This window comes from Aulonocara stuartgranti, assembly GCF_965226115.1.
Source record: "Aulonocara stuartgranti genome assembly, chromosome: 23".
Lineage (NCBI taxonomy): Eukaryota > Metazoa > Chordata > Actinopteri > Cichliformes > Cichlidae > Aulonocara > Aulonocara stuartgranti.
The window spans coordinates 14063876-14091831 of record NC_138958.1 but is presented as its reverse complement, the minus strand read 5'-3'; the positions used below and the strand labels follow the sequence as shown (position 1 = coordinate 14091831).

Genomic DNA, 27956 nt, shown 5'->3' with positions numbered 1-27956 from the left:
TCACAGTATCTCTAAATCTTGAGCTGAAAATGTTGAGTACCACACCATGCGGACACTGGAGTAGACATTTCTGGACTTTAAGGTCCATCTTTTCCTTTTTATCTTTAATCTCTCTTTCAACTAAATGCTTATTTTTCTTTGCTTTTGGAGTGGGGGTATACAGTGGCTCGATGCGTCTCACTCTTACTTAAGTTCTTCTTAAATTCAGTCCAGAGTGGGTCCATGTACGCTTCTTGTTTCTATGCAGTGCTGACGCTGAACGGCTGTTTGAGGTGTATGTCAAATCATAGTGGCTTATAAAAAAGAAAAAAGACTTTTGACTCCCCAAAGCACTGATGCAGCTCAAGAAGTAGATAGAGGTCTGATGTGCATAGTAAGAGGAACAAACAGCGAAATGTTCTCACCGTGCTGTGAAACCTGAATACAGTTGAAAGAATCTGAAAATTTTTGAGCTAAGTGGTGTTCGAACAAAGACTCAAAATCTCAAGATGAAAGAGCTGGTTTCTGCAGCAGCTGTCTCTTTTAGGCATGCCAGAGCACAAGTCTTTTCATTTTGACCTTTTTTTTTTTTTGTCGGTTTTTACGTGAATACGTCTGATGATGAACTCGTACCCCTATTTTGTACAAATTACCACTCCGGCCCAGGAGGTGCACTTTGATTTCTGATGTCATTCGTTGGTTTTTGATGTAGCATACAGTCTATGAAGCTGTTGGCAGTTTTGATTCAAGCTGAGCCATGTTCCGTATGATGATTTCTGTTCCATTTGCTTTTGATTCCTTTTGAGTCAAAAAGTTGAAAGCATTTTTGTTCACCTTTTTTGTCCTGAGCATGCCTTATTTGCACCTCACCAATCTTGTCATAAGCCTGTCCTTTTTTACGCTGTCCACCCTTAAATGTCTATCCCTATTGGCTTGTGAAAAATGTGGATCAGTTATCCTATTATTTTTAAGAAAAGCATTTCTAATGCAGCTGTTCCCAAATTTCTATTCTCAAAGAAACATAGTCTGTAGCAAAGTGCTTTAAGTTCTCAGTTTGGCTTTATACATTATATAGAGTCATTGTCATGATAGCATGTGATCATAAAGCAATGCATTAAAATGAATTCATTGCTTACGACGAAAACATCTGCTATCCAGCAAAGTCTTGAGCTGGGTTCTAATTTTTAAAGTTAATAAAAAGAATTGAAAGTTTAGCCTTACATACATGCTCCTTAGCCTCACTATCCTTCATCAGTACAACTCAAAAGTTTAGGGTTATTGCATGTGACCCATTATTGACCTGATTATATAGTCATTATTGGATGATAAGGATAAGCCCACTCCAAAGCAATAGTAAAGGGCAGCCATGGCCGTCGCAAGAGCAGTCCCAGCTTCTGTTTGGTTGCTTTGCAGTTCTGTGTTCTGTTGTCCAGTCCAGTGATTTTTATCAAATGTGGCACGTCTCCTTGGTCTGGTTCTTGTTAATGCTTTTTTTTCCCCTTTTATTCTCTCTTTGGCTTCCCATGCAGGGCTTTTGTTTATCTGAGTAATCTGCTGTACCCGGTTCCGCTCGTCCATCGCGTGGCCATTGTCAGTGAGAAGGGAGAGGTAAAGGGCTTCCTTAGGGTGGCAGTACAGGCCATATCAGGTAAGGCTCAAATCCTCAGACTCACGATCGTTGAAGCGATTGACGGGACAAGCTGTGTGTGATTTCTGGAGGGAGTGAGGTGAAGGTTCTTTGTGTTTCCCTCCAGCTGATGAGGAGGCTCCCGACTACGGCTCCGGAGTGAGGCAGTCGGGCACTGCCAAAATCTCCTTTGAGGATCAGCAGTATGAAAAGGTAGTGAAAAACACACTATAGTTATTACAGTTAGTTTTCACAGTGTAGGATTTACTTCTGTATACAGTTGCCGTCACAATTTTTGTGATTTTAGGTGTTTACAAAAAGAGTTGAATTACACGCTGTTCTAAGGCTTCTTAACATTTGTAACATTTTTGTAGAACTCGATGTACCCTCTCAATAGATTTAGGGTTTTCTGGCCATACAAACATGCTGGTCAGTGGCTTTGACCAATCACTTATCTCGAATGTAAAGAAAGGATCCTGCCATCATACAGCGCTGTGTCACCAGTGTAGACGTTTACTTCACTCAGATGGCACCAAACTGTTGCTTTTGCTAATATTCCTGCCTTCTCTCCAACTGATAGATGTATTTTGTATTTTTTTTTCAATTTTAGAAGAACTTCTTTTACCATTTAAGTTTCCTTTGATGCATTTTCTGTATTTATAGAAACAGCCTCCAAGTACAAGGGCCAAACTCTGAATCATCTCCAGACCTTTTATCCACTTATTTTATGAAGAAATTACCAAGAAATAACCCATACCCGTCATTAAAATTGCCTTTGAGAGAATTCCAACTACATCTGAAATATGTGACTATATTTAGAAATGTGTTATTTCTCTACAATGAATGCAATAGTGGCGCTCAAATGAAGAGGGAAATGCAAAATAAAGCCCTCGTTATCATATACAATAAGTGAAAAATGTTTTGGTAGACAACTAAATGAGTAAATGATGTAACTGTTTAAAAATCTGAGGACTGTTCACCACTCTGCTGTGCTCCTGTAGTTCCAGTCAGAGTCCTGCTCTGTAGGACTGTCCCACACTGGGATTTCTCAGGAGGAGCTTCGGATCGTGGAGGGAGAAGGGCAGAACGCAGAAATGGGGCCGTCAGCTGATGAAGTCAACAACAACACATGTGCGGGTAATCGTATTTTACGAGTGAATGGACACATGTTCTGCGTGTTTGCTTGTGTCTGTATGTGTGTGTATGTGTGTGTGTGGTCTCCTTTTTGGCTCAGCAGACTGAAAATTCACAGGAAAGACTTTAAAAGAAATTATGTTAGATAGGCTTGGATTTAGAGGGCAGACAATGGCAAACGGTGGCTCATGTGGAAGACGTATAAATTAGCCCAAATGCTTGTCTCCAATTTCTTGGTAACTCCAGTCCATTCCTGGTCTGTTCCAGTAGAATTTATTGACAGTCAGCTCAGCATCTACCTGGAATGCAACCTACCCAACAAAAACATTAAAAAGAAGTGTCTAAACATCACTGAGATCTGTTAATGAGTAAAAATGTGAAAAACTTGTCTTTTGAAGTCTTTGAAAACACATTTCTTTACTCCTAAAGAAAATTTACTACTAAATGTGGTTGAAATCTAAAAGTGGTTGAAGTCCTCACCGACCTCCCCTCAGACAACCAGGAGATTTGAACCCAGATGCTTCTTGCTCTTTTTTTATTAACACTAATGAGATCATCTAATGGTCAGAATGATGCTGTAAAGTATTCTGCGCCAGACATTTTACAAATAAAAAAGATGCAAAAAACAATCAAAAAAGCAAAAACACCCACTAAATCTAATAAAAACACACAAAGGAGTAAAAGGAGAGGCCTTTTTAAACAGCAGGGATTTATATAACATCCATACAGTGTTATACAATCTTGCAGTGTCTTTCACCTCACGTACATGTATGCAGTATTTACCAAAGTCAAAGTGTAGAATGAACAGTGTCTGAATTTCTTGATCAATAAAATAGATCACTCTAAGTAGATTGATGATTTATTCATTGCCTTTAGATCAAAAAACTAGAATATCAACACTGAAAAGTCAAGACCCTTGCTACTGGGAAACCTTTAGGTTGTCCAATATCCTCGAATAACAAAGCTTAATCTTTAAAAATTAAACATGAAGGTCACGCCCACCAACCAGATTTAGGTTAGGAAAGAACTTTCATGGATGTCTAGTCTAATTTCCAACCTGCGTTTATTTTTCTTTTTTCCTTTTTCTTTTTTGTGGTTCCTTGCAGCTGGATCAGATGAGGTGGAGAATCCACTGAAGCCTGGTCTGGATGGAGCACTCGATACAACTCTGGAACATCTCAGGATCGGTAATATTTTTACCTTCAGAGTAACTGTCCTGCAGGCCTCCAGCATCTCTGCGGAATATGCCGACATCTTCTGCCAGTTCAAGTAAATTGCTCTTCACAATATTTCCGCTGGAGATTTGTGATCGTTGGTGTTCTTTTTACTGTTTTACATGCAAACTTTGCATTGATTACTTTGTCTTTAGCTTCATCCACCGCCATGATGAGGCCTTCTCCACTGAACCCCTAAAAAACACAGGCCGCGGCCCTCCTCTCGGCTTCTACCATGTGCAGAACGTAAGAAGAGTCGGCTTGTGTCCTGCACAGCTTTATGCATTGTTCTGTATTTAAGAGTTTAGGCACTAAAATGGACTGTTTTTGTTTTTGTAGATTGCTGTTGAGGTTACTAGATCATTCGTGGACTACATCAAGACTCAGCCAATTGTGTTTGAAGTCTTTGGCCACTACCAGAAGCAGCCTTTTCTTCCTCTTTGTAAAGATGTCATGAGGTACTGTGTTTGCTTATAGCATTTACTGCATTTATACACATACTATGATGAATATGCTTGCAATTCTTTATATTCATACGTAACTGTGTGTTGTGACACCCAGTCCACTACGCCCCTGCAGGAGACAGTTTCCACGAGTGATGCCTCTCTCCAAACCAGGTAAATAAGATGCTCTGCTCGTGTCTTATCATTTATTTTTGTTGTATTGCTGTGGTACTCGTCTGCTTGCAAGTCGTATCATCTCAGCTTCATGTTGTTGGGTGCGAGCAGTGGATCCTGACGCCTCGCCGGACCGGGAGAAATCGCTGGAGCTCATCCGATACTTGGTCCCAGATGTGTTCAATGGGTCACTGGTGGACTCGCTGTCAGGCCACGCTCTGTCTGCCGCTGGCTTAGCTGCTTCCTTCCTGCTGGAAGGAAACGAGCAAGCTCAGCTGCCAGCTCCACCCATCTCTATCTGTTCAGTTATTAAAGCTCAGAAGCCGGGTTGGTCACTGATCGGTCAGATCCAAGAGAATCCTGCAAGTGGAAACCCTTTTTTATATCGAGTGTTTTTCTTGGTGTGACTTAAATGAGCCAAGTGCATTTTAAAAGCACTAAAAGTATCTCTTCCAGCTCTAAGGTTTTGTGACTGAGTCGCCTCATAGATGAAGCACTAACACAAATATTCAGTGTCAGTTACTAGTTGCTACTTGCTGTGTAGTAAAACTCAAGTTAATCGATATAAAAGGGGAGTTTTCATGTGTCAGGATTCTGCAGTTGGATTGGCTCTCTTGTACTGTGTGTTCACTGTTATGTGGTGCGTTCTCCTTGCAGTTCCCTCTTTGAGCTCCTCTTGATTGGATCACAGTGCCTTTCTTCTATATTAGTCTGCCACGAATGAAACTCTCTCCGATGGGAATGTTAACTATAATGTACATTGTGGTGCATATGCATGTATAACACACCTGAGATTTATCAATCCCTGGGAGTAAATTCACATGTTATAATAGGAAAGCAATCAATCCAAGGAGGTAGAAAACAAACAGATGAAGAATTAAATGCAGCAAAAAGGCAACCATTTTACAGGCTACAAATTTGTCTCACCTACTTTTAACCTGTAACAGTACAGATATTTAAAGCAGTGTATGTCTATCTGTAGTGTCACATCAGTTTTGAGCTGGCTACATTTTTAAAAACATTTTAATGAACAGCTAAAAACTAAAACCTGAACAATATTGGTGTTAGTTATCCACCAGATTGTTATTTCAGTTATTCCATTGGCTAAGAATTATATTGCATCTCTAAAAGTGACACTTGAAGCACCTTTAATATATATAAATACATAGTAACTCCCACAATGCATCACATTATACTGTATTTATTCTTATAAAATTGATTTCTGCTTCAGCTTGGGACAAATTTAAGGGATGCATGGATTTTTTTTCTTTACCTCTGAACTGCTTTTGGGCACCAGTGGAAATTAAAGGATTTCTTTAACTCTTAGTCAGTCTTATTAACATTATAGACTTACTGTACAAAAATGTTACTATTATCCATCAGGCGACCAAGCTTTTATAGAGATTAAGATGTCTGGCATTGTAAATATCCCCACTTGGTCACCTGAACGTTAAAGTGCTTTATAAAGACATACATATGCATTCTCTCACCTAAAGGATGGTCCAGACTTTTATTTCTTTACACAGAGCGATCGAAAATGTGCTAAATGAAAAAAAAGCTTCTTGTACAGTACTGAGTGGGTGCTCCTTCCCTGAATCACTGATTTCCTTTCTTCTCCCGTTTCTCTTTCCTTTGTAGGGTAGGTAGCTGTTCTCCCCGCTGTTAGCTGCTAGCCTGCACTAGGTTTACCCCTATTGTGCCTTCTTGTATAATCCTCTTTCTAATCTTTTTCAACGCAGTACCTGCCACCAAACTGACGGCCATGACCCGTCCACAGGCAGGACCCTGTCACTGTAAATATGACCTCATGGTTTTCTTCGAGATCTGCGAGCTGGAGGCGAACGGGGAGTGAGTATCCCGAGTCAGCAGAAAATTGGGAGAATTTGATGGGCCACAGAAATCTCTGAGACTCTCTTTTTTCTGTCATTCAGCTACATCCCTGCAGTAGTGGACCACAGAGGAGGAATGCCCTGCCATGGCACATTTCTTCTGCACCAGGTATCTTAGTCAGGCTGGGAGCAAATATGTTGCAGTCAAATCAACTGTCATCAAAGGATCTTTTATGCCTGAAGATATTCGCATTTGCCCTCTCATAGCTCTGCTCTGAGAGGGCAAATGCAATTCTACCCAGAATGACGCACATCAAAATCGTCTCCAATTTGGTCTTAGTAATTGTAGACAGCCTGTTCAGTGGATGTGTCACGCTCTGCAACCTTTGAAAAATGTCTTAAAAGCATATTCTGTGTGCTCACTCTATCTTTGTTCCTTCTTCAGGGCCTCCAGAGGAGAATCACCGTTACTATTGTACATGAATCTGGAAATGACATAGAATGGAAGGAAGTCCGTGAGCTTGTTGTGGGTAAGACTGATGTTCAGCTTCTCTAAAGCTGAATACATTTTACCAATAGTCTGTATGAGCTGTTCTCACTGAGGCATTTCTGCTTTCCCAGGACGTCTGCGCAACACGCCCGAATCTGATGAGACCATCATTGATCCTAATATTCTATCTCTCAACATTTTATCTGTTGGATATGTCAGGCCCCTGCACGATGACAGGTATGTACTATGCTTAATGTTTGAAGCAAATATTTTTCATTTAAATAGCAAACTACTGTGTTCCCATAGCTTTTTGAATTATATGGCAGCTCAGCTGAATTTGGAAACCACTTTACGGTTCTGATGTTTGTGAGTCTTATCTGAGAGTGCGCGTTACTGCTGCGGCAGCTCCTGCACTGGAACACGACACACGGCAAATGCATGGCACATATGGGGTGACCAGGTGTCCTCAAACTTCATTTTATTAACCCGTTCTCCCACATTTTGATTAGCTCATGTTTACCAGAGTCAACAGATGCTTGCAGGAAATATGTGGCTTGAAAATAAGTGCGCTGATTTATGAAGTTACCATAAAACCTAAAATGATTTGGAAACAGAATAGCAACTGAAACAGAAGCTAACAGTTTTAATGCTTTCTGGAAAAGACAAATGAAATAAACAAGTATGTAAAGACCATTAAAACAAGCCTTTGCTTCCATTTGTGCTCGTAAAAAGTAAACCATATTTGTTCTTCAATTACAAGTGAGATTTATGAAATAATTTATAGCCCACAAAATCTTTAATGACATCTAATCTGCTGGGATCTGGTCACCCTAAGCATACAAGTTGTAAAAAGCATGGCAGCAGAGTCACAGCTTGAATGTTATGTAAGGAAACTCTGCAAATTCCCTTTGTGTTCTTATCGTTATCACTGTAACTGCATGACTATGCTGTAGATCCCTCTTTCTGACAACAGCAGGTCAGATCCAGAGTCACTTTCTTTGAGTTATTTAAGAATCTCTTTAAAGCTACACTTACCACACCAGTAGCTCTGAAGTCACTCGTCCATGCTGGCTGCGCGACCCTCCTTGGTGTTAATATATGCTGCTGTTGGTTGTCTCATTGCACCTACATGTTGCATCTCACTGTGTTCATCACCTCTCATTTAAATCCTCTCATCACTGACCCCAGTGTAGGTTTAAAAAGTGTTTTTTATTAACCGTGCACCTTAATTTTACTCTGTGTAAACAGATCAGTATAAAATAGAAATGCATGCCCTTCTAACTTTTCCACTGCCATGCATTTCTTTACTTAAATATAAAATCACTAACACACCTTTAACTATTTTGTTGTTGTTTTCTACTCAGTGCAGAGTCATTCATTTGACATGCAGCATTTCATCATTTTATTAAATCACCTGATTGACCTTCACTTTTCTAATGACCCTGGAAATGATGTTTCTGGGTGTGATGTACAACTGGAGCCTAGTTTATAAAGAAAAACAGAAGAACAGAGAAGGTGTATTGTTCCCTTAATGAGTAATAGCATAACTAACACAAAGTTCACAGGAAAGAGGTTAGAATGAGCTGTGGTGAATGTATAACAGAAAAATATGTTCTGACTTTTATACATGCAACTTTTTGTACAGACACTCATTTTATGCATCATTTCCTTGCCTCCTTTTCTTGCATTTTATCACAGATGCAAACCAAGGAGGTAAGAGAGGAGTTGAGCCAACATTTAACAGAATGAGAGGCTGCAGAGACATCATTTTAAAGTGATTTTAATTCAAAGTGTAGTGCAGAAGCAGTATCTGGCCATTGCTTTGTTACAGCCTGCCACTGGTATTATTTGATAGCGGTACACATTGTGAGAAGAGTGTAGAGATATCATGCATTTTTTTTGATAATCCTCTCCACACTAATGGAGACAGGCAGAAAGAAAAAATGAATACAAAAGAGTAATTACTTCTCCTGTTATGGTTTTTACATACCTTTCAAGCTCAAAAGACTTCCATAAATTACATAAATGTATGTGCTTCCTCCTCCTTCCTCTCCTCTGTGTGTTTTATAAATTGAGACATCCTTCAGGATTGATTTAATGTGGAGTGTCTGGCAAAGGATGGAGGAGAGAGGAGTCGAGGAAGTGCAAAACAGAGAAATGTAAAAAGCCCAGTTTGCACAGCTTAATGTTAGCATCCCACCAGTAGAGGGCAGTAGGTTTCTTTTTTACAGCTGATGAGAATTTAGGATTAAACAGCAATTGATTTGTAGATGGACCATTCGGTTAATAAATCAAGTAATTGCTGCCATAAAAGATGTTATTAACTCTTTTTTTGCTTCTTTATTAATATCTAAAATTACTTAACTCTCGTCCTTGTATAAATCTTATGGTAGTAACTCTTATGTAGTAGTAGACCTCCGTGAGTATATTTACAATATAAGAAATATGAATGATGATATTGTAATTATTCACATAAAAAGTCCTGAAAATTATAGCGCATCCTGACCCTGCTTTTTTTTTCTCATTGCTTAATCTCTCTTGCTTCCCGTATCGCCAAGAAATCTAACAACATCAGCAGCAGCATCGTCCAGATTTGGGTTTACTGCGTTTTAATGTAAAGCAACCGAGAGCTCCATACTGTACTAACCTCTAACCTCTGCTGGATCAGCCTTTCTTTAACCCTAATTGTTTGTCGTGTTATGGGCTCAGTAGCCAAAACTTAAGCTTAATGGCTAAGCGCCAGATCAAGCTGCAGTCCAGTGTGGTCAGAAACTAACATCACAGTATATGATGCTAACATTTTTCTCCCTCCAGTCCACTAACGGAATGTTGTTTTTTGCTTTTGCAGACAGTTTCTTGATTCGGACATGCCTAGGTATATTATTTGCCTCTGTTTTCATGCTCTTAAGTTACACGAACGCCTCATCTTTCTAACGTCCTCCATACCCTGTCATCTCTTTTGTGATTTTGTTACCTTCTCTCTGACTCTGTCATTGCTGTCAGCATTTCAATTGTGCCTCTTTGCTTCTCTGGCTGTGTTGGATGTGTGTTTGAGCTTCTGTCAGGCCGATGACGGACGGGATCTGCATGGCTCTGCTTTGTTTCGCGTGGACTGTCCTTGGCCGTGTCTCTGCTGGAGGTGTCGTGGGGCCAGTATCAAACTCTCGGTTTCCACTTCAGCTGATGAGGCAGATTTTAGAACACGAATGTTTACTCTGTCTTTAGCCTGTTTGTTTACAAATGCTCCTTTATTTGCAGATTACATTGAGAAGGCAGTAAAGTAAAACTGTGAAGAAGGTGCATTTGTACTGGTTACCAGTAGAGGGTGGTAGGAATCCATCACAGAAACATAGCCTAATTCTACAAAGGCAAACTGATATTTAAAAGAGGCTAAAAATAGGTTATTTTCTGCTTTTGTCTCTCAACACTGTTTCTTATGTTCATTTTTTTGGCCTTTACAGTGAAGGAATATTTTGAATCCATGGATATGATTTTGTTAGTCACCTCTAATCCCAAGAGTCAGAGTGTTTCCCATCAAAGCTACAGAATATTAACAGGAACACTGTTCGCTCGCTATTTCTCAAGTGCTGCAATATGGATCACATCATTTACAGTACGCGCTCTGGCACGATACTCCAGTGCAGCTATTAAAATGTATTCCAGTGAACCATTACCTCACCAGTAGCACTTTACACAAAATTGCTGCAATGTTGTGAATATTTTTAAATCCTACTCGTACCTCAGCGGAACTCTGCCAAACACCAGAAACAAATGGTTCCTCACATGTTATGCCAGGAGCATGACTTCAGTGCTGGCTCCCACTTTTTTAGGAGGCAGTAAAGTGCAGAGAAGCACATGTTGGAGGGGTGCAGGGAGGAAATTGCTTCGTTGTAGTGTAAGCGAACAGGTTCCTACTACTGGGGGAAAAAGTGTGCATGTGTGAAGGTGTGAATTTGTATGAACTTGCTAATTGCTGGCAACAGAAAAGGCACCTCTCCTTTATTCACGCGAGCTCTACGCATAGATGTTTGCTTTCTTCTTAGTGACACTCTGTTCACTTTCCCACAAGGTCACCTCAGTCCAAGGCCAGTGGGCCCAACATCTGAACCTCATGAAGAGTCCGTACGGCCTCTTTTCATGGCTTACAGAAACATTAGTTTCCTTTTACAGTTCTTGCTTGGATTATCTTTTTTAGATTTAAGGCAGCACCGGGCTACTGGCCAGAATAATAAGTGACTTCAGTGTGTGATTATTTCCCCTCGAGGGACACGAGGAAAAATTGTGTACATTAGTGTATGGAGTAAATCATCGGAGGAATAGAAAGCAGCATTGTTGTGCTTGAAGAATGGTCCCGTGCTGTTATTTGACCTTCTCTAACGTACAGTAAATCAGCCGTCCTCACAGAACCTCCTCGCTCTATCTGATGAGCTTTGATGAGTTATCAGTGTGAAAAAAAGGCAAACAGCATCCCAGCCACACAAGCACACAAGCACAACATACTTCCTGACTCTCACTGTCTATTCTTTTGCTGATTTTCTCTTTCTCACAGCATTTCCCTGGGAGTTGACCATAGGTATTTCACTGCCCTGTCCCTCATGTTTACCTGCTCGTGCCTCATCCCTCCATTGCCTTTCTTTCTGTACCAATATTCATCTCTGCTCTCTTTGCTTTTCTGTGATGTTTTATACAAAGCAAACATAACTCAGTCTGTTTGTTGCATGCAAAATGATCATATAAGAGCTTTTGTTTTATTGAAAACTAGAGAAATATTTACTAAAATGTTTATATATTGCACAAGTGGATCAGTAAATTGATTTGCTTCTGTTTATAAATCATGATATTAGGGCACATTTTTCTGCTTAAATTGTTTATTATTGGAAATTTTTGGGATTTATCCAGTTTTTTATGTTTACATCTGCAGAGTAAACTTTAGCATGGGTTAAGCTCTGGCAGCTAATCTGTTGTTTTAGTAGAGGAACTTGAGTTTCGACTGCTGATTCAGTTTCTTGGCTTCTTGTCTCATCGGACCACCTCAGAACTTTCTTCCGGTTTGAGGCTGCTTGGGATAGCTCAATGCACAACTCCCTGCTCCTAAACCGAGTCACTCCATACGGGGAGAAGATCTATATGACCCTCTCAGCCTACTTGGAGGTACTGTACACTGCCTGCATTCATAAGAAGGAGAAATAGCTCTTACAGGATCAGAGGTGACGTGTGAGTTACTCTAGAGGAACAATGTTGGAAATGTCTCCTGTTTTATGAATTGCAGATGGAGAACTGCACGCAGCCTGCAGTTATTACCAAAGATATCTGCATGGTGTTTTACTCTAGGGACACAAAGCTCTCAGCTTCCCGATCAATCCGTAACCTTTTCGGTACTGGTAGCCTAAGAGCTGCAGATGGGTGAGGCATCTTAATCTTTAAAATCATCATTTAGCTAATTTGTTCTCTCTGATGATGTTCTATAAAATGTTAAATGCCCTCTCACTCCTGTTTTTTTAGAAACCGTGTAACTGGAGTTTATGAGGTCAGCCTGTGTCACCAGGCAGATGCAGGAAGCCCTGGTAAGAGGCAAGAAAAAAAAATGGTACAGTTTTGCATTTAGCTCAGTCGTCCTGAACTTCTAACATTGCACCCATCCCTCACCAGGAATGCAAAGGAGACGCAGGCGGGTGCTGGACACCTCCGTGGCCTACGTCCGTGGGGAAGAGAACCTGGCTGGATGGAGGCCACGTAGTGACAGCCTCATTCTGGACCACCAGTGGGAGCTGGAGAAACTCAGCCTCCTCCAAGATGTAAGATTTGTTTAATTTTTACTGTCTCTGTTCTTTCGCTCCGGTTGAGTTAAGCCTCGTGAATTCTATACTGGGCTTTGGTGCAGCTTTGCAGTTCATCCACTGCCAGAGACAAGTTTAGAGAGACAAGTTGTTGCTTAATTGAGCCTTCAAAGAGTAACTGAGATGAATGTCATTCAAATTGTACATTTTCCTTGACAAAAAATGCTGTCACTAATTAATGCTGGTTACGTGTCAGTGAGGGGATATTGAGGTTTTCCTAGGGCAAGTGAGAGACATAACGTCTCCCTTATCTCCTGGGTCTCCTCCTGGTTAGACACGCCGGAAGACCCTCAAAGAACTACCTCGTCTGGCTCCTTTCACCCACTTTCACCCAGAAGAAGCTCATTTCCACCACTTTCTGTCACTACCCACAGCTCATGGCCATGTGTGAAAATGGGAATCATCCAATAAACTGACAGTTCCGACTCCGTGCTCAGATTTGCCCTTAGTAAAATGGACCATTGCCACTCTTACCTCACTCCAGATTATTCACCAATACATTTGTCATTCTTCTGCTTCCACTTGTGAGCAGCACCCCAGCTTTCTAATCAATGGATAAGAAGAATTTGCCATCAGAAAAATATGAATAAAGCCAGCTGAGTCCTAGGGTTTATATTGCCCCATTCAGTTTTCTAATGTATGATATTAGAAGTGCCACAGAGAGCCGGCTCTGCTCCGTGCTTCTGATGGAAACCAGACTGGAATTTATCAAATAAACAGCTTTCCTTCCTAATTACCTCTTCAGGCAGGGGGCATTGTTTGCTGTTAGTGACTGATGTTTTTCTGCTAGGTGGAAAAAACCAAACATTACCTCCTTCTGAGGGAGAAACTAGAGTCCACGCTGCTCATGGGCCAGGAGACCCTTCAATCCTGTGTCACCGATGAGCTGAATGAGTCTCCTCAGCCCACTGAGATGGACCCCGAGGTCAGCTGCAACGAAATCACCACTGAGAGGCAGAGGGAGCTCGCTGCTAAGGTCAGCCGTCTTTACCCTGTCAATAATTTATTTCAGGTTTGACTTTATTGTAATGGGTTCTGTTCATATAAACGTTCCTGTCAAGCAGAAATGTAGTGCTTATCATGTCACACGTGATTTTGTTATATAACCCGACATTTTAAGCTCTCTCTCCTTTTTCCGTACAGTGTTTGCGGCTGCTCACTCACTCCTTCAACAGAGAATACAGCCATGTGTGTGTGAGCGCCAGTGAAAGCAAGGTCAGGCTTTAGGGGTTTAAACACACACACACACAGAAAATCAGATTTCTGTTTTTGTCGACTGAGTCCTCACATTTGCTCCGCTGTGGATCCGTGTGACTGTGTTCATTACAGATCTCTGAGATGTCCATCACAACGTTAAGAGAGTCCACTTCAATCTCTGCTCTTAACACAATCACCCCCTCCTCTACATGCCCTTCACTTGTTGAGGGCTGCTACAGCAATGCTGGACTCAGGTCAGTGCTCAGATTGACATGGTTGTTGTTCGTAATTATCAGAGCAGAGTGTTGACATTGGCTGCAGTTCACTTCCAGGGTGCTCTCAAGATGTTCCTCAAAGACATCTAAAATAAGTATTAACATCTCCTGCTGAAAAAACAAAAAAATATATTTAAAATGAATAAATAAAGTCGTAGTTCCAGAAACTCTTGACCTTAAGGTTTCCGCTTTTATACCAGACCCGCATGTAATAAGACAGAGATATAGAGCTGACAGAGTTGAACTCTCTCTCTTTTAAGGTGTTTGACATGTTTCATGTGCTTATCATCAGGAACAGAATCAGCAAATAGGTCTATTATTTTGAAATTCTCTGGTATTAACAGTATTTGGGTCTTGTAAGGCACAGAGAGCTCCTTTGTTGCTAGAGCTCAGATATTCTCTATTTTTACTGCAGACCCCCTGTCCCTCGCTCTCGTGTGGTTAGCTCCGGTCCTGATGCACAGCAGGACGCAGAGGCCAAGAAGTCCATCAACGGAGCCTCTGAAACTAAACCTCAGACCCGGAAGTTTGTCCCAGATATCCAGGAGATTCGAGTCAGGTGAGGAGGAAGAAGTCATTTCAGAACATTTTATTATTTGAGCTTTACTTCAGACCCAAACATGCTATTATATCATCTTTATCTTTCAGTCCCATCGTGTCGAAGAAGGGTTACTTGCATTTCCTGGAGCCGCTCACCAATGGATGGGTGAAGCGCTATGTTGTCGTGCGGCGGCCGTACGTCTACATCTACAACACGGAAAGAGACGCAGTGGAGCGAGCTATTCTCAACCTCTCCTCTGCCCAGGTGGAGTACAGCGAGGACCAGCAGGCAATGTTAAAGGTTGGTGAACCAGACTCCTCCATCAACAGTTTTATTAAGTTATTTTTTTAATGAACTTCACTTTAAGTCAGATCAACCCAACAGGTTTAAGTTACACACATCGCACAGTAAGTGAAAGTTAAGGTGCGCACTTTCAATTTAATAAAAATAGCAAGTTAAGGAAGCAGGTAGAGTAGAAAGTAGAAAGTTGAGTGAGAATCATTCAAAACGTTGCATTAAGCTTGCTGCATTAAGCTTTCGTGGCTCTTTCCACAGACCCCAAACACATTTGCTGTGTGCACAGAACATCGTGGAATATTGCTTCAAGCCACAAATGACAAAGACATGCATGACTGGCTGTATGCTTTTAACCCGCTCCTTGCTGGAACTATCAGGTAAGTTAAAAAAAATCTCAAGGTGGAAAAAAAATTCTAACTGCAAACAAAATCTATTTTTAATGGACATTTTCTCATCTATCTCTCAGGTCAAAGTTGTCAAGAAGACGAGCCGGACAGATGAGGATGTGAAACAAGACATTTTAAAAAATGTCATGAGAGCAACTCAAAGACTATGATGTACATAGATCCTTGTCTCTATCCCGTTTCTCCTGCTGAGCCCCGTCTCCACTGCTACAGTCACCAACAACCATCTCTCTCCCCCGTACGTTCTCTGTTTATCACTAGTGTCCTCAGCACCTAAAGCACCCATTTCCTGTCAGGCCTATTCTGCAATGTGAGTCTCTTAGTCTGAAGAACCTCTTCAAAAACCTGTCACTGTACTGTACTGGAGTTTGTTCATAACTGGACGAGAGAAGAAAATGGAGGGAGTAGCAACAGTTTCTTATCTCAGATTACATGCGTATGGTAATGTACTGTAGTTGTTGTCGGTGACACATCAAGCCTTATACATCAGTTCTTAAAAAAAAAAAAAAAAAAGCAGTGACAGGCATGTTTTCCTAAAGCTGCAAGGATCACATTGCTACATTTGCATCAGTAAATAGAAAAACTCTTCTACAGCTATATATAAAGGTCTAAACTGATTTGCATACAACATACAGCTAAAAAATACGAAGGGACAGTCACGTGTCTCTCTTAGGAATATTTTTCTCTTCTTTCTGGTCCATAAATCCTGATATCCAGTAAGCTGCTTCCTCTTCCTAAAACTTCTAGAAACCTTAGCACACACAGCCTGGCACGGGAATGGCATCTCATCATAAACTTTATGTCGCTGTAGTAAATTCATGTTGTTTTTAGCCACTCGTAGGAGCACTGAGGTTACCTGCATTCCCACAAGAAGTAATCAGATGTCATGACATTAATTCTCCCATTTTAATCTCTACCTGTATTTTATTTGTTTTAAAATGTGATATATTTAGATATTTAACAGTTTTATTATTTATTTCTGCGTGTATTTATTTAAAAAAAAAAAGCATTTATATTTCTAAAGTAGTAGTACAGTGCAATTTCTGCACACTGCACTTTTTAATGAGTTCTTTAAATGTTTAAATGATACAACCTTTTCCCCTCGTAATGAATATTACTGAAACAATTTAATAACTCACAGCTTCTTTATGCTGAAAATTACTTGAATAAATGCAATCTGATAAGCGATTAGCATAGTCACACCTTAGACCCAGCTAACGTGCATTTAAAATGCCCAGTAATTAGGTAGATGATATAAGTAGGTGGCCAGTTCATCCTCTGCTGCACAAAGCTACCTTATTCAATCAAAAGAAAAAGATGAAATCTTCTTCACAGTACAGAATATGAAGCTGTTTTTTTCCTGAATGATATGTATATTGATTGAATGTAGTGCCTCTCTTTTCAGGCATACTGCACACTACAGTATGCCTCTGCACCGGTTGCTTTGAAGCTACATCCTTCATGCTGCTAAAATACTGTTCTGGGAGTGTCTGCAGGTCATATCATCACTTTCCTGCCTTCCATCATCATCATCGTCATTTCAAGTCCAAGCAGAAGGTTTCATTTATGATATCATAAAGTGTGGAATTTCCATAACACAAAGCATACTCAGAGAAACATATTTCAGGATTTTCACTCATACAAATGGCCATATTAAAAGGAACCCTGACTATGACCACATGTATAGTTTATTATATTAACATTAAAATCACTTAAAACTTAAAAGGGATGCCAATAAATCCACTGTAGATGTGTTAGTAATAAAGATTTGAACTCAAATGCTACCTTGGTTAGAAACACTGAACACGTACAAACTGCTGAGCTGATTGAATGGTCAGATTTTCACCTTTTCTGTAAACAGAGTCGTGATCTTTGGTTTGCTTTCAGAGCAGAGGGTTTACTGTCAGCAGCAGCTATTGTTTCCCATTTTTCAGGTTTCTTCAAGCTATTTTGAATCACTACCCAAAAACATTTGGACGCCTATAAAAAGATTGCTGGAACAGCATTTAGTTTCAATGATCATTTCCAGCAGTATTTGTCAGCTTTTTTAGTGACTAAATGCATTAAATGCATTAGTGCTGAGAATGCAGCCACAGGTTCTTTCTCCTTTTCTCAGCAGCAGGAGATTAATGATCATGTCTCTTGTTTCCTTACTGCTGGAAATTACAATCAAAAGTAGCAGGGATACTGTTTATGGTTTGTATACTGCAGGTTGTTAAAAAGAGCATTTAGTTTACGTCACTGACCCAGAATGCATTGCATACTAATAGTACTTGCAACAGTTTTGTTGAATGTTGGCTATTTAAAGCATATTAAGGCCCACAAGTTAAATAGTCGGGGCTCCTTTTACACAGTTTTAGTCCTGTTGGCAAATTTTTGATGAAAATGCAACCATGCCTCTCGTTTAAAAACCCTCAACAGATAAAGCGTGTGAGCTGTTGTGAGAAGTTGGACTGATGAGCGTGCCTCAGGTCATCCAGCCTAGAGAGCATGCTCAGTGAGAGCATGACATGTCATTTGAGAGTAAGTGAGAGTAAAATTAAACATAACTCCAGTTCAGTATGTTCTTAGTTTGGCTGCTGATGTAATACCTTCATTAACGTCTAATAAGAAGTATCTTTCCAGAGGTTTTAAAGTATTCTGTGTGCTATGGAAATCATCAGTTCATCGACAGTTGAGACAAATCAAACAACCAGAATATTTTTTTGTAACAAACAGATTAAAGTGTACTTCAGGCCACCATATCTCAAACATGTTTTTGTCGCATCTCATTTCCTAAAATTCAACGTGGTCAGAAAAAAGAATGCGTGTCCCCGGGTTTGCTCCAGTCTGGTCTCCATGGTGACTTTTTTCCTCATGTTTTAATTGGGCCTTTTAATGTACATCACATTTGAGCCAACCAAAGTTTTGTTGTTGCAGTCACAAAAATGTAACACTGAATGTAAACTGATCTTTTGAAAATACTTACTCTGCTGAAATAATCGTTTTGAATTGTCTTCACATTCCGGTTCCTTATTGATTGTACGTAGGTCAATATCAGGGAACCTTTTGGAGGCTGTGGGACATAGCTGAAACAGTCTGTCCACTAATGTATGGGAGGGTGGTGGTTCACTGTGTCCCAGCTGGGCATCATGTACAGAGTAATGCTGTAGGTTACCTTACTGTCGAGTTTTCAGTATCACCGTCATGCTCTTGGCAGCCTTCACTTAATCTACTTTTTCTAAACCCTCCCCTTTTCAAGGAACATCATTTCCATTTTTGTGCTTCCATATCTTTTTCACACCATTACTTTTCTTTCTCTTCAGATATTTTTTTGCATTGTATATAAACATGATTGCTGTGAACACTGTATTATAAAGTTGCACCCATTTACAAATGGGCCGTAGTTCAGTCGATGTCTCTGAGTGTTGGAGTTTTAGCGTCAGCTGTTTGTGTACACTAAACACATTGTCATATATGAAATAAACATGGAAAATATGCAACACAAAAATGACTTCTCTCTTTTTTTGTTAAAGACAATACAACTTTTGATTTTGGCTTGTCAGTTGGGCAATCACAGATATTGTTATGATGTTGATAATGTTTATCCGGAAGACCCAAACTCAAAAACCCCAAATCAGACTTTAACGTACCCAAAGAGCTCTGCCATCAAAGTCCATCTGGCAGACTTTGCAACTAAGACATAGATGCATCACTTTAGTCTGTCATGACATCAGTTACAGCTAACGGTTCCTCCTTCTGCATTGCTTGGCTTATCAGCTATTTAACAGGTAACTATGCTCAGCATAGAAATGTGTCACATGTCAGTCCTTATCTTGAAGTGACTCTAAGCCCAAGCCAGCTGTATTAGTGTTAGAATTATGAAGGTGAGAACTGTATGTTGGTGTTGTATGTTTTAATAGTACTCAGCAGAGTACAAATCACACATACCTTTCGTGCATTACACTGGAAAAAATTGAGGCCTGCAGTTTGTGAGCTGTGAGCCCATAAAGTCATCAGGAAAGCATTTACTGAGTTCACAGGTTAAGTAGCCAAGGCGGTTTTTCACACACTTCTATATGACTGAAAATCTTTGAACATAAAATGTGGGTTAAAACATTTCAGCAGCTTCATAGGAGGATTAGGGCCGTTGGGGGGGAAAAAGGTGGGCACGTCTTTTTTTTCTTCTTTTCCTGAATTCTGAGGGGAAAAAAGTCAGAATTCTGACTTTAATCTCAGAATTCAGACTTTTTTCTCAGTTTTTCTTTCCAGTGGCCCTAATCCTCTTCCATAGCTTCATTATTAGGGAACCTGCATCAATCTTTTATATACAGTTCACGTCATTTGTGAAAAACATTTCTGAAAATGACCCCATCATTTCCTCCATATTATGTAGTTGTAATAAAGTATAATTCATATAAAGAAAATTAGTTCATATCTATATTTAAAAATGTTTCTTAAAGTTTATATCGGACCCGAGAATCCATTACTGGCCAGGCTCAGGGACAAGACGGAGACAAAGAATCCTGAACTGAAATCGTTGGGAGATTTCCACAACAGCTTCCAAAGCGAACAAAATATTTTAAAATGTTTGTTTTCTAAAATAACTTTTAACTGTAAAAAGAAACAACTTTTTTTTTTACTGAATCAGCCTTTTTATGTTGGAGTTAAATAAAGTTAAATAAAGCAGTTAAATAAAGGTACACTGTCTGTTTTTTTGAGCTCATGAAAAGTTGTATTTAGAGATATGTAGTCCTCAGCCACGCTAAAAAAAATTACAGACAAATTATGGATAATTATAAATTAAAAGTCCCAAATGAATACAGACTATTAAGAATGAATTAATCGCAGAACAACTACGATCAGAGAAATAAAATACTCCTGGCACTTTCAGCTCCCTGGCTGTTGCTAAGCAGCAGACGCCAGTGTTGCCATGTCTGTGTGTCAACGTTTTTTAGGAGCTGTTTCTAAAATAATTCTCTTCTTATTTTACTTACTTACTGTTAACATAAGTCTTCATCTTCTGGATTTAAGTTGATGAATTATTATTCTTTTTTCAACATGGTACCTGCCGGACTTCAAACGAAAATAAAACTAACCCTTCTGAGTCTTCCCCAAGTTGTGAGGTGACAAATCTCTGAATAATTTTTGCTTTTTAGTAATTAATTATATTTACAAAATAAAGAATAAAATACTGAAGAACATGACAGTAACGCTCAATTCTTCTACATAATAAATTAATATTTCTTTTGCGTTTTCTTCGAGATATTAAACTGTGGGGTTTCCTTTAACAAATCTGGCAACCCCGTCTGGGACGTGACAGAAACATGCTAGCTGGCTGATGATTGACCCGTATAGTTGTAAATCCATTTAGGAAATCTTCACATCAGCTTACAAGGTCAGATACAAAGCTTTGGCTGTCCCTGGAGGATTCAGTTCCTTTATCAATTTAAGCTTAAAGGGGGAATCACAGTTAAGTACGATGTTATAGCGAAACGAAGTTAGCTAAAAATTAGCTAGCTGCAGGCTAAAGTGAGAGCTGTCACAGAAAGTTAGCGCTAGCTGGATAATGAAGAGCTCGAGCTGACTGACAGTGTCCCTAAAGATATCTGTGGTTCTTTTAATACGTTTTCTGTGTGCTGGTTGACTAGAACAGTGTTGTGAACAGGGCGCTATCAGCTGGATGTTACGTTTGCTGACTACTGACAAGACACTGGACAACTATGACCATTAAAAAAATCTTTTTTAAGACTGTGTGTTCACTGAACTTATAGCACTATAGAGGGTCTGCTAATAAGTGCGCATTTCATAAATTTGTGAAGCTGTACGTGACTAACACTGCGTGATGAAGCAATCCAAACCGTGTGCGTGGCACAGTCACTAGAATTGGCAAGCATTCAGTTTGTGATGCAGAAAATCCATGAAAAGGTTTTAGATAAGTTTTACACTGCTGGAAATGCAGCGAATGGGACACAAGGTAGGCAGTCATTTAAGCTGTTTATCACAGAGAATATCCAATAACTACGTTTCAGTTTCCTTTTTAATGTGCAGCTGTCACTTTAGAAATAAACAGCATCTCTTTGATGAGAAATCCATTTAAATCCATTAAAAAGCAAAGAAGCAGATGAACTGTGAAATAAACAAAAGTTGCATATTCAACAACACGTCTCTGTTTTCCATATCCTGTCAGTCTGTCTCTACAGATTGCAGATCGCAGCCAGAGGAACAAAATCTTGTATTTTATGCAAAATAACAATAATGTGTAAATCTTTGTATAATTAAAACAACTTACTGAAATAGATAAATACTTTAGTCTTTATTTATAATCCAGTTTTATAGACTAATGCTAATCACCACCAAAATATTTTGTAGTGACTGCAATTTTTACACTTTTGGTGGGCGGATTCAGGGTAAGGGTCTAAACTCATTCAGTCACATTTTGATGTGTGACTGAACAAAAAACTGGATCCCAGATATCAGAATAAAGTAAATAAAATGACACACACACAAAGTATCAGCATCTGCCGTCAGTGAATGTCATCTTATTTGCAGACAGACTGATGCTAGTTATAATCTAGTTATAATCTAATTTATCTATTCAGACATCCAGATAAATGAAATAAATGTCCTTTCCTCTCCAAGGGTATTATGGCCAAAAAGCTTGATGATGTCCCGCTGGTACAGGGTCCGACCTTCAGTGAACGTAATTTTCATCACTTTTCTGAGATGAATCTAGACAGGTAAGAAAATAATGTTGATATATATCAAGTTACTTGTACAGCAGCTGTGATGCTGTAACTTAGGACTGCTGAATTAATATTGATTTATCATAGTTACTGAGGTTATAGGTAGGTTTTAGAAAATTTGTGTATTTTCTTTAAATATTTTTCTTATTTTAAGAATGGTCAGAAATCAAAGTAATTGATTGCAATTTAAGTAATCGAAATTTCACTTTTTTATGAGTTGATCTTGTTAGTAGATCGTTTATTAATATGTTATGACGCATATACTTCCCATAGGACAATGCACAAAGTGTGATGAGAATATTTTGTATATTTCAGGATCTACATGGATTACAATGCTACTACCCCTCCAGAACCAGAGGTGATTCAGGCCATTTCTGAAGCCCTCCAGGATGCCTGGGGAAACCCAAGTAGCAACTATATAGCAGGTGAGGAAGGCTTGAAGCTGTGTCAAAACTAACAGGTTTAAAATTATTGTTATTATTTTTCCATGTGTATTGAATAAAGTTTTGTGAGAATTTTTTTTAAAATTCCATATTGTATGCGCAAATCCCAGCCTAGTGACAAGAATTGGACATTACTGCTCTAACTCTGTATTCCTGTGTGAAATATGACAAGGTCACTCTACCAAATAAATACAATAGAAACTGTTAAATGTATGTTGTGTAACTGGAGGAGGGAATACAATCACAGCAGCTTGTGTGGATTAAACTTGTGGCTTTCTCTGAGTGCTGAATGTGAAGTTTTTACTGTTCTAAGTGAGTTTCACTGTCAAAAGAGAATGCTACATCTAAATGTTTCAATCATTTATATTTTCAGGTGCTAAAGCTAAGGCTATCATCAATCAGTCCAGAGAAAATGTGGCAAGAATGGTTGGAGGGAAAGCAGAGGACATCATTTTTACCTCAGGCGGAACTGAGGTGGGCAGGGCTCTTTTTTGACGCAAATAAGTTATATGAGTAATTTATGATCCTGGGACATTACAAACTGGTCATTTACAGTAAAGGTTTTGTCTTTCAGGCCAATAACCTGGTGTTGCACACCGCTGTAGAGCACTTCAGGAAGCACTGCAGGGCTGCAGAACAAGGTGCAGGACACCAGAATGGATGCACGGGCCTTCCTCACATCATTACTTCTAATGTGGAGCATGACTCAGTCAAACTAGTTGCTCAGCACCTTGAAAAGGAAGGAAAAGCAGGTAGGAAGCCACTCTGTGTAGCTTTTATTAAAATAAAAGATTAATAAAGAAATATTTCCTGTATTACAAAGGACAGTCTATGCTTTTCTTTATTTTACTTTAAAGAGAAATCTGTCAATAACATGCTTCAGATTTTCTGTGGGCAATCAAAATGTCTAAAATAAATATCAAGACAATTAAAGGTCTTAAATTATTTTATATCCCATTTGCTGCCAATAACATTAATGTCATAATCTTTTTTTTAATGAAGATGTAGTACCTTCTATGTGCCAACACGTAAGAGTGCTAACCCAATGGAAAACTTTCATTTAATTCCGCTTTTTTACATTTTAATTATTAATTATTGAGTTTCTGAAAAGGTCTTGAAAAGTACTGATTTCCATTTTTAAATAGTGCCGGATCCTTGATACTCTTCCAGTCATGGTTCATGTTAAATGTTGTCAAAGAAAAAGTGGATTCAGCATATAAACTGTTAAAGCACTGCCTCCTGGTGGTGAAAGTTTTGGTTTAATTCTGTGGAGGGCAATTACAAAAAGTACCTTTAAACAAATCAAGATTTGCATAACCTAATGTAGGCTCCTTGCCTTTAATTACTCTCTTTGTTTTTTGTTTTTTTCCATAGACGTGACTTTTGTGCCCGTCTCTAAGGTGACAGCCCGGGTCGAGGTGGAGGATATCATTGCCGCTGTGCGCCCCAACACTTGTCTCATCTCTGTTATGCTGGCCAACAATGAGACGGGAGTCATTATGGTAAGATGAGAGAGAGGCTAGAAAATCAGCCGAGTTTCTGCTAGTACTAATCTATCCATTCATCAATTTTTTTCCACTTACCCAGTTCAGGGTCGTGGACGGGCTGGAGCCTATCCCTGCCATACTAATGTTAGAGAAACCATTTTTGGGTTCTTAAATTAGACGATTAACACGTAGGATAGTGTCTTGCTTTAAAGGAGCTTATTTTCTTATTAACTCATTACTTATAATTGCAATGCGTCTATGAGTCTATGCAGCTCTGTTTACAGCTGAATGCTGAACCACCTTCTTGTTGTCAGCCGCTTCAGGAGATCTGCCAAAGAATAAAGTCTCTGAACAAACAGCGTGAGCGCCTCAGGATCCTGCTCCACACAGATGCTGCTCAGGCCTTGGGAAAAATCCGAGTTGATGTCAGTGATCTGGGAGTGGATTACCTCACCATAGTGGGACACAAGGTCAGGATCTGCTGTGTGGGACATCTTAAGAGCTTTTTATAGCAAGACTAAAATGTTATTGAGAGGTTTTGTTGTGTTTCTAGTTCTATGCCCCTCGCATTGGTGCTTTGTACGTGAACGGCCCTGGGACCAAAACTCCATTGTATCCGATGCTTTTTGGTGGAGGACAGGAGAGGAACTTTAGACCAGGGTGATGATCTTTACTGTAAAATACTGAATAAGAATGAAACACTGGTATTAATGAAATAAGTGCAGTTCTAATTTATAAGTGTCTCCTTTCTGTCTTTGTTATTATTACAGCACAGAAAACACACCGATGATTGCCGGTCTTGGAAAGGTGCATTTCCTTCACTAAATGTACAGTACTGGAATGATTTCTAGGACTTTTCTAATGTTTCTCTTGAAGCATAAACCATTTATTTTCTCAATATTTTCTCAGTTAGAGGCCCTCAAAGTACAAAGGGATTGTTTAAAATAATTTTTCCAGCATTTTTTGTTTAATCAAAATTCATAAGTGAAGGACATATCCACATGACATTTTCTGGCCAATAATGGTTTAAACTGATGTATGAAACCTTGTATTTCATTAGTTGCATGTTATAAATGCTTTATACATACAGCACTATTAAGTGGTACCACAGTTTCTTTACAATAGAACTGCAGTGGACAAATAACATGAACAAACACATGATATTATTTTGGTTTGTTGTACTGAATGTCTGCATTAATTACTATGGTTAAAAGCAGTCAAAGTTCGATGACTAAAAATGGTTATTGCTTGTGGTGGAGATGGAAGATTAATCAGTAATGCTCTAAATATAAATAATGTGACACTTTCCAGCATTTAAAAAGCTTTCAAATACAGTGATTTATTGTGGGTGAATGTTTATTGATACATTGTTTACCACAGAATCTGTTGTGTTAGCATTATAATCATGGGCAAAGCAAAACACTTATTATTGCTACAAATACTTGAGTTGCATAATATAAATATTGTACTACAAGTATACTCACCAATCATTTAATTAGAAACACCATAGAGGTTCTCTTTGTCTCAGCTCTGAGTGTCAGGGGGTCCAAATAAAGTTGGAAACATAGCCACTTATCCAACTGTGGTCATGGGGAGGTCTGAACTGGTCCAGCTTAGAGCCAACACTTGGACAAACCCAGCAAGTATTGCTGAAACAGTGACTTTACTTCCCTAGTTTACTGATGAAAACTAAATCGCCATTGTTTCCACAGCAGTGGTCAGATCGTCACTTACAAAGCAAAAAAAAATATCTGTTGAAGAAAACAAATGCACATGTGTTTGTTTTTTAAAATACATTTAATTGACAACTGATTTGGTTAGTAAAAGGGTGTGAACAGACAAACAAAGCCAAAGCAGACTAAGGCTAGTGTTAAATCACACTTCAAAAAGTAACTATAAACAAGGGGACTATAGGGACAGAGCCATATTACCAAACAAGTAGATGGAACAAGTTGGTGAGGAATCGGAGGATGATTTTGAACTGATGTGCCAGCTGAGGCGGGAGCCGAAACCACAACGATGCAGTGACCATAAAACAGACAAAGAGAGAGTAAGAAATAGAGGTGTTGGGTAGACACTAGAGGATGGGTGTTATGAACGATACCCATCCCTAGGTACACACTGAATCCAATGTTTTTGGACTGTAGGAGGAAGCTGGATTACCCAGAGAGGACCCTAAAATCCATGAACATGAGGATTACACAGAGAGAGACCAGGAGATTCAAATCTGGAGCCCTGTTCCTCCAAAATGACAGTTTTAACCACTGCGCCACCCTGAAGCAGGTGTTTATTAAAGGTTTCTGGAGCTGTAACCTCTAGAATCGACACTCAGACCATGATTTATCGCTAGTAAGAGGTCAACGGTGTGCCAGAAAGAAGAAGACTTCCCCTACTGCTATTAGTCCACCTGAACTAAACCAAAAGGCAGATTGGTTCATGAATTCATGTTATTTTACACTTTATATTGTTTTATATTCTTTATATTGGCAGACAGAAGACTGCCTGAGAAACCTCCTGTGTTTGCCTGAACACCATTTTTACATTCTATGTGAACATTTTTGGCTTTTTTTGCCAGACAGAAAACTAGGGGGAACAACATGCAGGAAACGCTTTGGGGTGGAATCGAAGTCAGACCCTTGCAGTCTTTTTGGCATATGGGTCACATATGCCCATATGCTTATGTGACCTGCTGCCAAGTGATTGTCCTTTTTTGCTTTATTGAATAGTAAGCAGGTGTGGAGGTGTTTCTAATAAAGTGCTTGGTAATTAAATAGCTGTAACAGTGTGCCTCTTTTAAAGCTACCTATTTATTATTTGTGTGTCTATTAGGCTGCAGAGCTGGTGACCTCTAATCTGTCAGATTATGAGAGTCATATGCAAAGAATTAAACTTTACTTAGAAGAACGACTGCAGGTGAGCTTGAGTCTGATGTGCACCTTAGTTTTGTTTGTTTGCATTGTGATGAGTAGTCTTGAAATTGTGGTTTTGACGGTCTTTCTCCTCCTTCTCTGTAAAATGTACTCCTTTGCGTTTCTTTCATTCTTCCAAAGGCCGTGTTTGCAGGCCGGATCCGCTTCAACAGCCATTTCCTCGGCTCTGATATCCTCCCTAACACATGTAACGTGTCCATCCTGGGCCCAAGATTACAAGGTGATGTCATGACTCTTCTCTGTCCTATGTCTGTTTTGGCTTGCTGGTCCCAACAGTGTCCTCTAACCCTACACCAATGTCTGTCAGAGGCAGGTCATGACCTGCACGAGGCTATTTATAAACTACAAAGGCTTTGAATGATTAATCTCTCCCCCTCGTGCTTTAGGCTGGAGAGTATTGTCAAACTGCAGGAGTCTGCTAGCCAGCGTCGGCGCCGCCTGCCACTCAGACAGTGGAAACAGGTAAAAGAGTCCCTCTTTTAAGCTGTTATGCTTTTGTCCACACACTGTATTGTTTGCTGTTAGATAACACTCCCCTCCTGCTCTCCTCCTGTTTATATCCATCAGACCTTCCCACATCCTTCTGAGCTGTGGCGTCCCCTCAGAGGTGGCAGCTAACGCTATGAGGCTGAGCGTTGGCAGGGAGACGACTGAAGCAGATGTGGATGCAGTTGTGGAGGACCTGAGGGAAACCGTGCAACTGTTGGAAGAAATGAACTGATGGCTTTCATTTGCACAAAGTTATTCTGCAGGTCAAATAAGAATGCACAGAGCTAAACATGCGCCATCTGTGTTTATCGACACTTTAACCGATCATGTAAAATGCATGAAATATTTCATATAAATAATAAAAATGGAAAACTCAAAGTGACCTTAGGGGTGATGTTATGTAGGAGTGTACTCGGCTCCCATCACGTCATGTGAGGAGCT

At 39.6% G+C, this 27956-nt stretch overlaps 2 protein-coding genes across 26 annotated transcripts in view; both read left to right on the top strand.

Moving 5' to 3' along the window:
* The window catches only part of kif1aa (kinesin family member 1Aa), a 50096-nt gene extending 31180 nt beyond the window's left edge, over positions 1-18916 (top strand). For 4 of the 24 annotated variants that reach the window (XM_082525601.1, XM_082525613.1, XM_082525600.1 and 1 more), the window contains 24 exons: positions 1509-1627; positions 1734-1819; positions 2608-2743; positions 3847-4009; positions 4110-4200; positions 4294-4412; positions 4516-4571; positions 4683-4898; positions 6311-6419; positions 6503-6569; positions 6846-6930; positions 7022-7127; positions 9739-9765; positions 11927-12041; positions 12160-12293; positions 12393-12454; positions 12540-12685; positions 13518-13703; positions 13871-13942; positions 14057-14178; positions 14615-14758; positions 14848-15040; positions 15296-15414; positions 15504-18916. In XM_082525601.1, the coding sequence (XP_082381727.1) occupies positions 1509-1627; positions 1734-1819; positions 2608-2743; positions 3847-4009; positions 4110-4200; positions 4294-4412; positions 4516-4571; positions 4683-4898; positions 6311-6419; positions 6503-6569; positions 6846-6930; positions 7022-7127; positions 9739-9765; positions 11927-12041; positions 12160-12293; positions 12393-12454; positions 12540-12685; positions 13518-13703; positions 13871-13942; positions 14057-14178; positions 14615-14758; positions 14848-15040; positions 15296-15414; positions 15504-15546 (2716 nt within the window). In that variant the 3' untranslated portion in view covers positions 15547-18916. Of the gene's footprint in view, positions 1-1508; positions 1628-1712; positions 1820-2607; positions 2744-3846; positions 4010-4109; positions 4201-4293; positions 4413-4515; positions 4572-4682; positions 4899-6310; positions 6420-6502; positions 6570-6845; positions 6931-7021; positions 7128-9738; positions 9766-11926; positions 12042-12159; positions 12294-12392; positions 12455-12539; positions 12686-13517; positions 13704-13870; positions 13943-14056; positions 14179-14614; positions 14759-14847; positions 15041-15295; positions 15415-15503 lie in introns of all 24 variants that reach the window. The other 20 variants (XM_082525614.1, XM_082525612.1, XM_082525597.1 and 17 more) reach the window with 10 other exon arrangements.
* Positions 18917-20725: 1809 nt separating this feature from the next.
* On the top strand, positions 20726-27897 carry scly (selenocysteine lyase). 2 transcript variants are annotated; one of them, XM_082524607.1, is made up of 13 exons: positions 20726-20892; positions 22063-22160; positions 22482-22591; positions 22983-23083; positions 23184-23361; positions 23984-24111; positions 24411-24566; positions 24650-24756; positions 24867-24903; positions 26926-27009; positions 27147-27246; positions 27413-27488; positions 27594-27897. In XM_082524607.1, exons 2-13 carry the CDS (start codon positions 22069-22071, stop codon positions 27745-27747), a joined length of 1323 nt encoding a protein of 440 aa, XP_082380733.1. In that variant the 5' UTR covers positions 20726-20892; positions 22063-22068; the 3' UTR covers positions 27748-27897. The 2 variants fall into 2 exon arrangements, with proteins under 2 accessions (XP_082380733.1, XP_082380732.1); XM_082524606.1 differs by having other exon boundaries at positions 20727-20818.
* Positions 27898-27956: the final 59 nt, after the last annotated feature.